Source organism: Clupea harengus, chromosome 18 (assembly GCF_900700415.2).
Source record: "Clupea harengus chromosome 18, Ch_v2.0.2, whole genome shotgun sequence".
NCBI classification, from domain to species: domain Eukaryota; kingdom Metazoa; phylum Chordata; class Actinopteri; order Clupeiformes; family Clupeidae; genus Clupea; species Clupea harengus.
Genome location: NC_045169.1, coordinates 25,086,685 through 25,096,861, shown reverse-complemented (window position 1 = coordinate 25,096,861; position 10,177 = coordinate 25,086,685). Strand labels below are relative to the sequence as shown.

Below are 10,177 nucleotides of genomic sequence, written 5' to 3'. Positions count from 1 at the left end.
TTAAAGATAATAATCCATGTTAGTTATTGCCCAATCAGGAACAGACATGTTAGTTATTGCCCAATCAGGAACAGACATGTTAGTTATTGCCCAATCAGGAACAGACTATGTAGACCTCCCTACCCTCCCTTTATTTTATTGTAGAAAATCTTTTTCAGAATGGAATCTTTTTTTTTTTTTTTTTTTTTAATGTGAACTTCTATGTTTCCTCCTTATATTGTGATTTATATTGCATATATTATATTTACATATGACATTTTTATATCATTAGATACACTTTTTCTTTCTGCGCATATCAAGTCAAGATGTATGACCAACAATATGATTCATTTTTCATGTGTACAAGCCTGTTATGGTTTGCTTCATTGTACACCTGATCCCAGCTACCTTGGTGCAGGATATATAGAGTAGTAGCCATTCTGGCTCCCTTGGTGCAGGATATGTAGAGTAGTAGCCATTCTGGCTCCCTTGGTGCAGGATATGTAGAGTAGTAGCCATTCTGGCTCCCTTGGTGCAGGATATGTAGAGTAATAGCCATTCTGGCTCCCTTGGTGCAGGATATGTAGAGTAGTAGCCATTCTGATCAGCTCCCTTGGTGCAGGATATGTAGAGTAGTAGCCATTCTGGCTCCCTTGGTGCAGGATATGTAGAGTAGTAGCCATTCTGCGACCCGAGAGCTCACTTCGGCTGTAATCATATCGGTACTTCAAAATGAACCACACATCATTAATTAGGAGCTCTCAGTAGCCATGGAGATCACGCTAGCTGCATGCACACATACACTAGGATCAGTCCTCCAGCAACACGTCTGGTAGCCATGGAGACCACCCTAGCTGCATGCACACATACACTAGGGGCAGTCCTCCAGCAACACGTGTGGTAGCCATGGAGATCACGCTAGCTGCATGCACACATACACTAAGGGCAGTCCTCCAGCAACACGTGTGGTAGCCATGGAGACCACCCTAGTTGCATGCACACATACACTAGGGGCAGTCCTCCAGCAACACGTGTGGTAGCCATGGAGATCACGCTAGCTGCATGCACACATACACTAGGGTCAGTCCTCCAGCAACACGTGTGGTCCTTTGCATGATGACAATGTTAAGGCAATATTCTGTCTGATCCACAACATGTACTTTACAGCCAATGGGCCTTAATTTCATTTCACTTGACTGGTAACATGCAATGTCCACAGAGCACGATCGAAAGCTGATTTAATAACTTGGCAAAATCGTTTTGCTAATTTGAGGAATATCCTAAGCCTAAAACAGGGTGTGTCTGCGTACAGACGTCGGAGTTCCATGCATGAATGAGTTCCTTTAAAGCAGTGGTTCTCAAAGTGTGGGGCGCGCCCCACTGGTGGGGCGTAGAGACGTGACAGGTGGGGTGTGAATGGACGCGATGAACGGGAGATATTTATTTTTTTACCCCTGATCTATGGCAATGCTTTCCTTTATAGACAATAGATTTTGATTGACGTCAGCGTATTAATTGCAGCGGGACCATTAAAAAAAAACTTTAGTTTAGTTAAGTTAGGGCTGTGTACTTTCAGTTTCAGGCTCTGGGCTCTGTAAAGCGCCTAGAGACAATTGTATTGTTAAGACGCTATATAAATACAATTGAATTTAATTGAATTGTACTGTTCTCGCTACGTGTTTTACACGTCCAGTGTGTTGACAGTCAGTTCAACAGTCAGCCAAACTTGATTTCACGAGCCAGGTAGCTAGCGCCTTGCTCTTTCAAAACTTATGAGTGAAACAATAATACACAAGAAACGGAAAATACTTAGAAGGTATCTTAACTAAACACAGCAAGTTACTATTAGATTCATTACACCAAGAATCAGAGCAACAACAGATTACAGCACAGCTGGCTAATAACTGCTAACGTTAGCCACCAACGGAGTTATGAATGAACATAACGTATCTAAATGAATAATAATTACATTTTACGTTTCAACGAACTAACACAGTTCATAGAATTTAAACATAGGTCACTTAAACATATTTATCACAGTGTGAGACATACTAGATATGTGCGTTACTAACTGTCACAGTTGTTCCCTATCCCACGAGACGAGTATGATATCAAAGTAAAAGTCCATAAACAGAAAGAAATACAATACTGTGTGCGTGCAGGGATGGATTACCTACCTATATACCCCTGCCCTGTGTGAGTGAAATATATACCCCTGCCTGTTCCTACAGTGTGGCTACTGCTGTGCAAAGCCTGTTTGCGCTTTAGTACCGCTATGAATTAGGGCCCAATGAGTGATATCATTTTGTTATTAGATTGGTCAGTCATTCTCCTCTCATTATGTGTATATTTCTGTCCCTAAGGTTTTTTTTTCTTTTTGCTAGTTATGTGTCATTTATGTGATGTACAGTAAATTGTTGTGTGTGTGTGTGTGTGTGTGTGTGTGTGTGTCTGTATGTGTGTGCATGTGTGTGTGTGTGCTTTATCAGCATTAAAATATAAATTTGAAAGTGTGAAAAGAAGACTAGTGTGACTTGTGTATTAGACAAATGAAATGGCACGCACACATAATAAGTACTTATAAGTCCTATAGAAGTAAGTAAGTAAGTAGCAATAGTCTATTGCAAACACTGTCATGACCAAGATATGACCTGTATTGGTCACCAACAAATATTGTTGCACTTGTACACGAGTTACAAAGGAGAAGTTTAACCCAAAAAGGAGACATGATAGAAAATATGATGTGATAAGATTTGTCCAGTAGAGGGCACCATTTGTTATGAAGCACAAGCTTCAGGGAAACATGAGCCTCACTGTCTGACATTCATAGCTGAAACAAAAATGAAAGAAATTTACAAGAAAGAGGTTAAAAATGATGTTACAAGCACAGTACGTACAGAGACACAGTCACAGTGACTTTCTGACTCAATTTGTCTTCAAACTTCTGGTGCACTGTGTGCGAATGTTACATCCCATTCTACATACAGTATACCCTAATCTCTTTGGTAAGTACCAACATTTTCCATTCACTTTATTGGTAATTTTATACCACAGATTAGTGGAGACTTCAGTCAGACAATGGTTGAAAAATCAGGAAAAAGCTATATTCCTTACAATGGTGCACACCAAAGGCTTCACATAAAGATACCCCAGCCTCTCTGCTTAAACCAGAGAGAGTTGGAGTTTAAGCATCATACTTGACAGGAAGGGGTGTAACTATGAATAACTGGGCTCACCATACGTGGGTCACACTGAGTCAGGAGAATCACAAGGCTATCCTGGTCAATGCTATCCTGGTCATTTAGCTAAAGACACAGAGAATGCTCTCAGGTGTAACAGTGACACTAAAACACAGTCTAATCAATGCTATCCTGGTCATTTAGCTAATGACACAGAGAATTCTCTCAGGCGTAACAGTGACACTAAAACACAGTCTAATCAATGCTATCCTGGTCATTTAGCTAATGACACAGAGAATGCTCTCAGGCGTAACAGTGACACTAAAACACAGTCTAATCAATGCTATCCTGGTCATTTAGCTAATGACACAGAGAATGCTCTCAGGCGTAGCAGTGACACTAAAACACAGTCCCAGAAACATTCTATTCTCCATTTTCCCTTCTTGCCAGATCTATATACCTGTGGATCCTGCCTCTCTCACTTTCGGGGTCACCTGCCCCCTATAGGCCTGGAGTCACACAATGCAAAGTTTTGATATTTACTTTGATTTGAAAACAGCAACGCTTTGTACTGAATTTAGCTTGTTTTAAAACTGTTTATTTCTTCTTCTTTATGTTTTTCTGTATATGAATCAAATCACTCTCAAACCTCAATCCAACTGCAAAGTGAACAGACTAGTATCGAAAAGTAAGTCCCGACAGAACAAACAGGATATGTGGAATGCAGTGATATGTGGAATGACATGAAAGATGTGAATTAGAAACACAAAACCCGTTGCAAAAGGCAGCGGTCATTACAGCATAATCTTGAGTCATGTTCATGACAGGAAATCAAGAAAATAATCTGACATGTGGGGTGGCCCCGCATAGTGTTTAAATATTTAAATCAAATCTGCAGGATCTGTCATTTGGTTCCTGGACAAACAGAGATAAATATCAACACAGAAGAAGAGTTCATCATTCACTCAGATGAAATACTGATATACAAATGCTGCTACATGACCTGATTTTCACCTGCAGATTATTGTCCATTTCGATGAGGAAGAAGGAGTGTATTATTTTCCCCCTACTATAAGAGGTTACTAGTTGGTCTGGTTTCCATTTTCAAGCTGAGCTTCAGTGTGGGACACTAAACTCATCCACAAGTAAGTTCAATCCTTTTCTTCATGCTTTTTAACATCACTGCAGTCTGGCTATCTTCATGGCAGAACCCTTCACCCAAAGGTTCTATGAAAGGTTCTATACCTTCCGGTCCTTTGAAAAATCCTAATTTGTTCTTGTTAAAATATGAAACTCTTAGAAGAATATTAAAAAGGATATTTTGAAGAAATTTCTAAGTATGAAAGACATGTCAGCATAATCACTAGTCTATGCAGTACTGTCAGTGTATTGATATATGATTATAAGCCTATGCAATATATGAACATTTGTATTTATTGATCCATTTGTTTATGTGAATTACTAAGACGTGTAGTGCCTGTACACCAATAATCATTGAGAAACAAATGCAATCACTTTGCAACCACCACTGCAGACTCTCTCTAGGATTGAACCAAATGTAACCTCCTAAGGAGTTGTTACTGTGCAGATACTTCTTTCCCTTTAAATGCTGATTAAGAAAGCATATCTCTAAAAGACTAACTGAATAAATGACAAAATGTAAGTTAAACTATGCCATAGTCAACTAAGAGGTATGTCAAAAGTCAAAGTCAAAGTAGCTTTATTGTCAATTTCCTGCATGTCAGACATACAAGGAATCGATAAAAACGTTTCCCACTCTCCCACGGTGAAACATATAAAGTGCACAGGCACAACAACAGATAAGACAAGACATTTAGATACATATAGATATACATATAGATATAAAAAACATACAGATACACGTACAGCAGCAGCACAAGTTTTTCTTTAAAGTGAGGTTATGGTAGTGCAAAAAAGGCAATTAAGGCATGCAATTAAGGCAATTAAGGCAATGAGGCGTGATGAAAGCAATAACGCGTCAAAGCTAGAAGTGGTACTGAATGCTTGGTGATCCTAACTTTCCAGCTTTGCTGACAGCAAGTTGACAAGAGGCTCCACCCGTTTCTGCAAGTGTCCCATAAAAAAGACGAGACACCAACATGGCCTACGTGTGAGTACAGTACGGAAATGATTTAAAAGAAGCAAAAAAGTTGATAAAATAGTTAAAAATCATGTTGTTTGTTGTTTGGTGTAGCTTGCAAAGCTATACATCACGTGTCCCCGTATTTGACCTTTACTTGAGCATTCCTGCAAGCTAGTGAACGAAGAGCACAGAGTGGGATCTTACTGAAATAGTTTTATATGCAGAACATTACGCTCTGTAGAACATATCCATTAAGATGTACATTACATGGCTAATATATGGCTGTATTAGTACCCACTATAAGATATGGCTTTAATAGTACCCAATATAATATATGGCTGTATTAGTACCCAATATAAGATATGGCTGTATTAGTTCCCACTATAAGTTAGGACTCAATATAAGATATGGCTGTATTAGGACTCAATATAAGATATGGCTGTATCAGTACCCTATAAGGTCTGTGTTAAGCATGATTAATTGGTTATTATGTATTCACTAATTTCTTATTCTTATTGAATAGTTCATTTATTCCTGGCATACCCTTAATAATAAACTAGTTGGTCTCAATCAAGACTTACTCACTTTTATTTATCAAATGAGTTGCAAAATGAATAGAAAATATAGTCAAGACATTGACAAGTTTAGAAATAATGATTTCTATTTGAAATATTAATTTTGTTCTTCAAACTTTGCTTTCGTCAAAGAATGCTCCATTTGCAGCAATTACAGCATTGCAGACCTTTGGCATTCTAGCTGTTAATTTGTTGAGGTAATCTGTAGAAATTTCACCCCACGCTTCCTGAAGCACCTCCCACAAGTTGGATTGGCTTGATGGGCACTTCTTGCGTACCATACGGTCAAGCTGCTCCCACAACAGCTCAATGGGGTTGAGATCTGGTGACTGCGCTGGCCACTCTATTACAGACAGCATACCAGCTGCCTGCTTCTTCCTTAAATATTTCTTGCATAATTTGGAGGTGTTCTTTGGGTCATTGTCCTGTTGTAGGAAATTGGCTCCAATCAAGCGCTGTACACAGGATATGACATGGTGTTGCAAAATGGAGTGATAGCCTTCCTTATTTAAAATCCCTTTTACCTTGTACAAGTCTCCCACTTCACCAGCACCAAAGCAGCCCCAGACCATCACATTACCTCCACCATGCTTGACAGATGGCGTCAGGCACTCTTCCAGCATCTTTTCACCTATTCTGCGTCTCATAAATGTTCTTCTGTGTGATCCAAACACCTCAAACTTTGATTCGTCTGTCCATAACACTTTTTTCCAATCTTCCTCCTGGCCATTTTGAGAGTATAATCGAACCCACAAATGTGATACTCCAGATACTCAACTAGCTCAAAGGAAGGCCAGTTTTATAGCTTCTCTCACCAGCAAAACAGTTTTCAGCTGTGCTAACATAATTGCACAAGGGTTTTCAAGGGTTTTTTAATCATCCAGTAGTCTTCTTAGGCGATTAGTAAACACAATGTACCATTAGAATACTGGAGTGATAGTTGCTGGAAATGGGCCTCTATACATCTATGTAGATATTTCATATTTCACGTTTCCACCTAGAATAGTCATTTACCACATTAACAATGTATAGAGTGTATTTCTGATTCATTTAATGTTATCTTCATTGAAAAAAACAGTGCTTTCTTTGAAAAATAAGGACATTTCTAAGTGACCTCAAACTTTTGAACGGTAGTGTATATATATATATAGTAGAGAGGAAATAGAATTTATATTTTTAAGAGGATACACTCTTGCCTCTACAATAAAATGAGCAGCACATGTGTGAACTATTTTTCAGAACAAGTGGTACATCATCCCCCCTGCGGTTCTTGGTGCAAAAGAAAATTCAGATCAGGCTCGGACCCCCAGTATGCTACCGCCTACCAACGGAGAAGAAATACCTGGATGAGAATCCAATGGTCCAAAGATGGAGATTTGGCAAGAGAGACCCAAGGAAAATGAACAAGACCATTCTGCTGGTGGGGGAGACTGGCACAGGCAAAACCAGCATCATTAACACTTTGGTCAATTACCTTCTGGGCATTAAGTGGGAGGACAAAGTCTGGTTTGACATCACAGAGGAGGTGGAGGTGAAGCTGTCCGAAACCAAAACGACCAACATCACCGTTTACGAGGTCTTCGTGGAGGAGAACCCCATCTGCTTGACCATCATTGACACACCTGGGTATGGCTATACCAGAGGGATGGAGTATGACCTACTGATCGCTGAGAACCTGAACAAGCTGTTCCGATCGGAGGACGAGGTGCGAGGGATCGACGCCATAGGGCTCGTGGTGAAGGCGACTCAGAACCGACTCACCGCCTCGCAGCGCTACATCTTCGACGCGATTCTGTCGCTGTTCGGGAAAGACTTGGAGAAAAACATAGTGCTTTTCGTCACGCACTCAGATGGGAAGCGGCCCAAAAATGCGCTCACTGCCATCACTGAAGGCAATATTCTCTGCTCCAAAAACCATGAGAACCAACCCGTCCACTTCTTGTTCAACAACTGCCAAGCCGATTTGGACAAGGACTTTGAAAGCCTTCACAAATCGGCCTGGAACCTGGGCGTGCAGAGCGTCTCGACATTCTTGGACTTCTTGAAGAACATTGACAAGAAAAATCTGTGGTCCACAAGGGGTGTTCTGAGGGAACGCCAGCAGCTGGAGGTTTGCATTAGCAACATGGAAGAACGGATAAATGCCATTAACCTGAGGGAAAGCGAAATGGTACAGATCGACGCAGCCATGGAACAAAACCAGCAAGATCTGGAAACATGCGAGAAGTTTCAGTTCGAGGTCGACGAGCCATACAAGGAGAAGGTTGACACCGGGAAAAAATCCCCAAAAATAACCTCGTGTGACACATGCCAGGAGAACTGTCACATCCCCCGTTGTTCAGAAAAGCTGAAACGGTGCAGAGCCATGAAGAAGAAGTACTGCACTGTGTGCACTGGCAAATGCCACTACACCAAGCACTCCAAAGAGGCCAAGATGTACGTCCAGAAGACAAGGAAGGTGATGAGAGTCAACGAGGAGCTCAAAGCAAAGTACCAGGAGCAATATCAGGAGAAAGTGGAGCTAAAGAACAAAGTGGAGAGTGAGCTGGGAACCCTGCTAGTGGACAAATCCCAGCTGATGGAGGAGGCCTACCAGAGCATCCTCACCCTGGAGCGGATCGCCCTCAAGAGCGACTCCCTCTCCACACTGCTCCATTTGGACTTCCTGATTGAGGTTTTGAAGGAGACCGGAAACTCGGAGAAAGTCCAGTCATTGCAGGAGCTGAAGACCTCGGAGGAAGCCAACAACTGCGCCATGGTCTACTTAAGAGCGGGCCTGGGAAGAAAGGAGAGGGGTATGGTGGCCAAGCAGACAAACAACCAAGAGGCAAGTGTCCTAGAGGCAAAACAACAAGAACAGAGCAAGACTGGAATTCATGAGTCCCTGGCCCAGATGAAGGCAAGACCCTTTGAGACCATCAGTGCAGGTAAAGGAGACCCTTACTCAAAGCAAACTCAACAAGATTATCGCAGGGATGGACCAAGAACAAAAACCCTGAAACTATGTGCAGAAAAATACTGTAATGAGAATCACTAATTTTCTCAAAATTGAAAACATTCCTTGCCCTTGATTAAAACTACTGTATAATTACAATAAAACAATTATTTTAGTGCAAGAAAACCCAAATCAAAATAAGCAGAAGTGGTATATCCTTGGCCTTAGGTACATGTGTAGATCAGGTATAGACCTATATTATGTATCTAAAGCTAAGGATACACCACTTCTGCTTCGATGTGGGTTTTTTTGCACTAAAATAATTGTATTATTGTAATTATACATGTTAGATTACATTATAGATGTTTTTCTGCACATAGTTTCAGTTAAGTCATTGAAAGGGTTTTTGTTCTTGGTCCATCCTTGCTATAATCTTGGTACATATGCATGTTAATGACAGTCATGTTGAACAGTAATTCTGCAAGTGAAGTGAGTGAAATGACTTGGTGCTATCCTTTCTGAACAGCTCATGTCAAGCCTGGTGTCCTGGAAGCCTTGGCCCAGATGAAAGCAAAGCCATTTCAGACCATCAGTGCAGGTAAGATGAAGCCCATTGAGACCCTCACCCAGAGCAAGCTCAACAAGATCATGGCAAGGATGGACAATTGAGCTGTCTTCATGTGATTGTCATGTTTATGAAAGTGATACATAATGTTTATGAGAGAGTACATCATTGCTATTGCTGTGTGTTTGAAAGTTGTCGTTTTGGATGCTGATTGTGTTTAAGCTCTTTCAGTCATGGTCGCAGTCTGTAAAGAAATTTATGGAAATGAAATCAGGCACCAAGGTGTCGTCAAATGAGAGTTTCTGTAATTATCATAGTACATCTGTGATGTTGGCAAGTAGCGTGTGATAATCATTTGGTTCAAGGTTTGAACTAACTACTGTAACCGCAAATGTAAAAACTACAATAAAATTCTCAAATGACATCTAACATGTAACATTTATAGCGAGTATCTATTGTACATATATAGTTTTTGTACATTTGTACATATCATAATTATTCTGACTTCCTAAAGTAGGAGAACTACTGTGGGATAATATTGTGGCTTAAAAATGTATGTGCTTAGTTGAGATTTCTTTTTTGAGGTTTTCTTCTTACTGTATGTAAGTTTGCAAAGACATGTTCTTCCTTTTTGTTCTAATATGCAACATACATTTTGGTGCACAGTTCCTCTCTTATATGGAACACGAGCAATATATTATCATATACTATAATTGGGATTGCTATGAGGACAATTCCCCAGTGGAGAATGACCCCCTCGTCTGTGAATAAAGATGGATCCTCTGCTCAATGCTACGTGTTTGACTGGTCTTTAAGAATTGTTACCGCACTACACACACA

At 40.4% G+C, this 10,177-nt stretch overlaps 1 protein-coding gene across 1 annotated transcript; it reads left to right on the top strand.

Moving 5' to 3' along the window:
- Nucleotides 1–7,056: 7,056 nt before the first annotated feature.
- LOC105897104 lies at nt 7,057–9,441 on the top strand. The gene is made up of 2 exons (XM_031584758.1): nt 7,057–8,764; nt 9,299–9,441. Exons 1-2 carry the CDS (start codon nt 7,057–7,059, stop codon nt 9,439–9,441), a joined length of 1,851 nt encoding a protein of 616 aa, XP_031440618.1.
- Nucleotides 9,442–10,177: the final 736 nt, after the last annotated feature.

Excerpts from the sequence above, each read along its gene's own strand:
- LOC105897104 (XM_031584758.1), top strand. The coding sequence starts at position 7,057 with ATGTGTGAACTATTTTTCAGAACAAGTGGTACATCATCCCCCCTGCGG. Across the intron at positions 8,765-9,298 it reads CTTTGAGACCATCAGTGCAG|CTCATGTCAAGCCTGGTGTC; the intron begins GTAAAGGAGACC and ends CTTTCTGAACAG.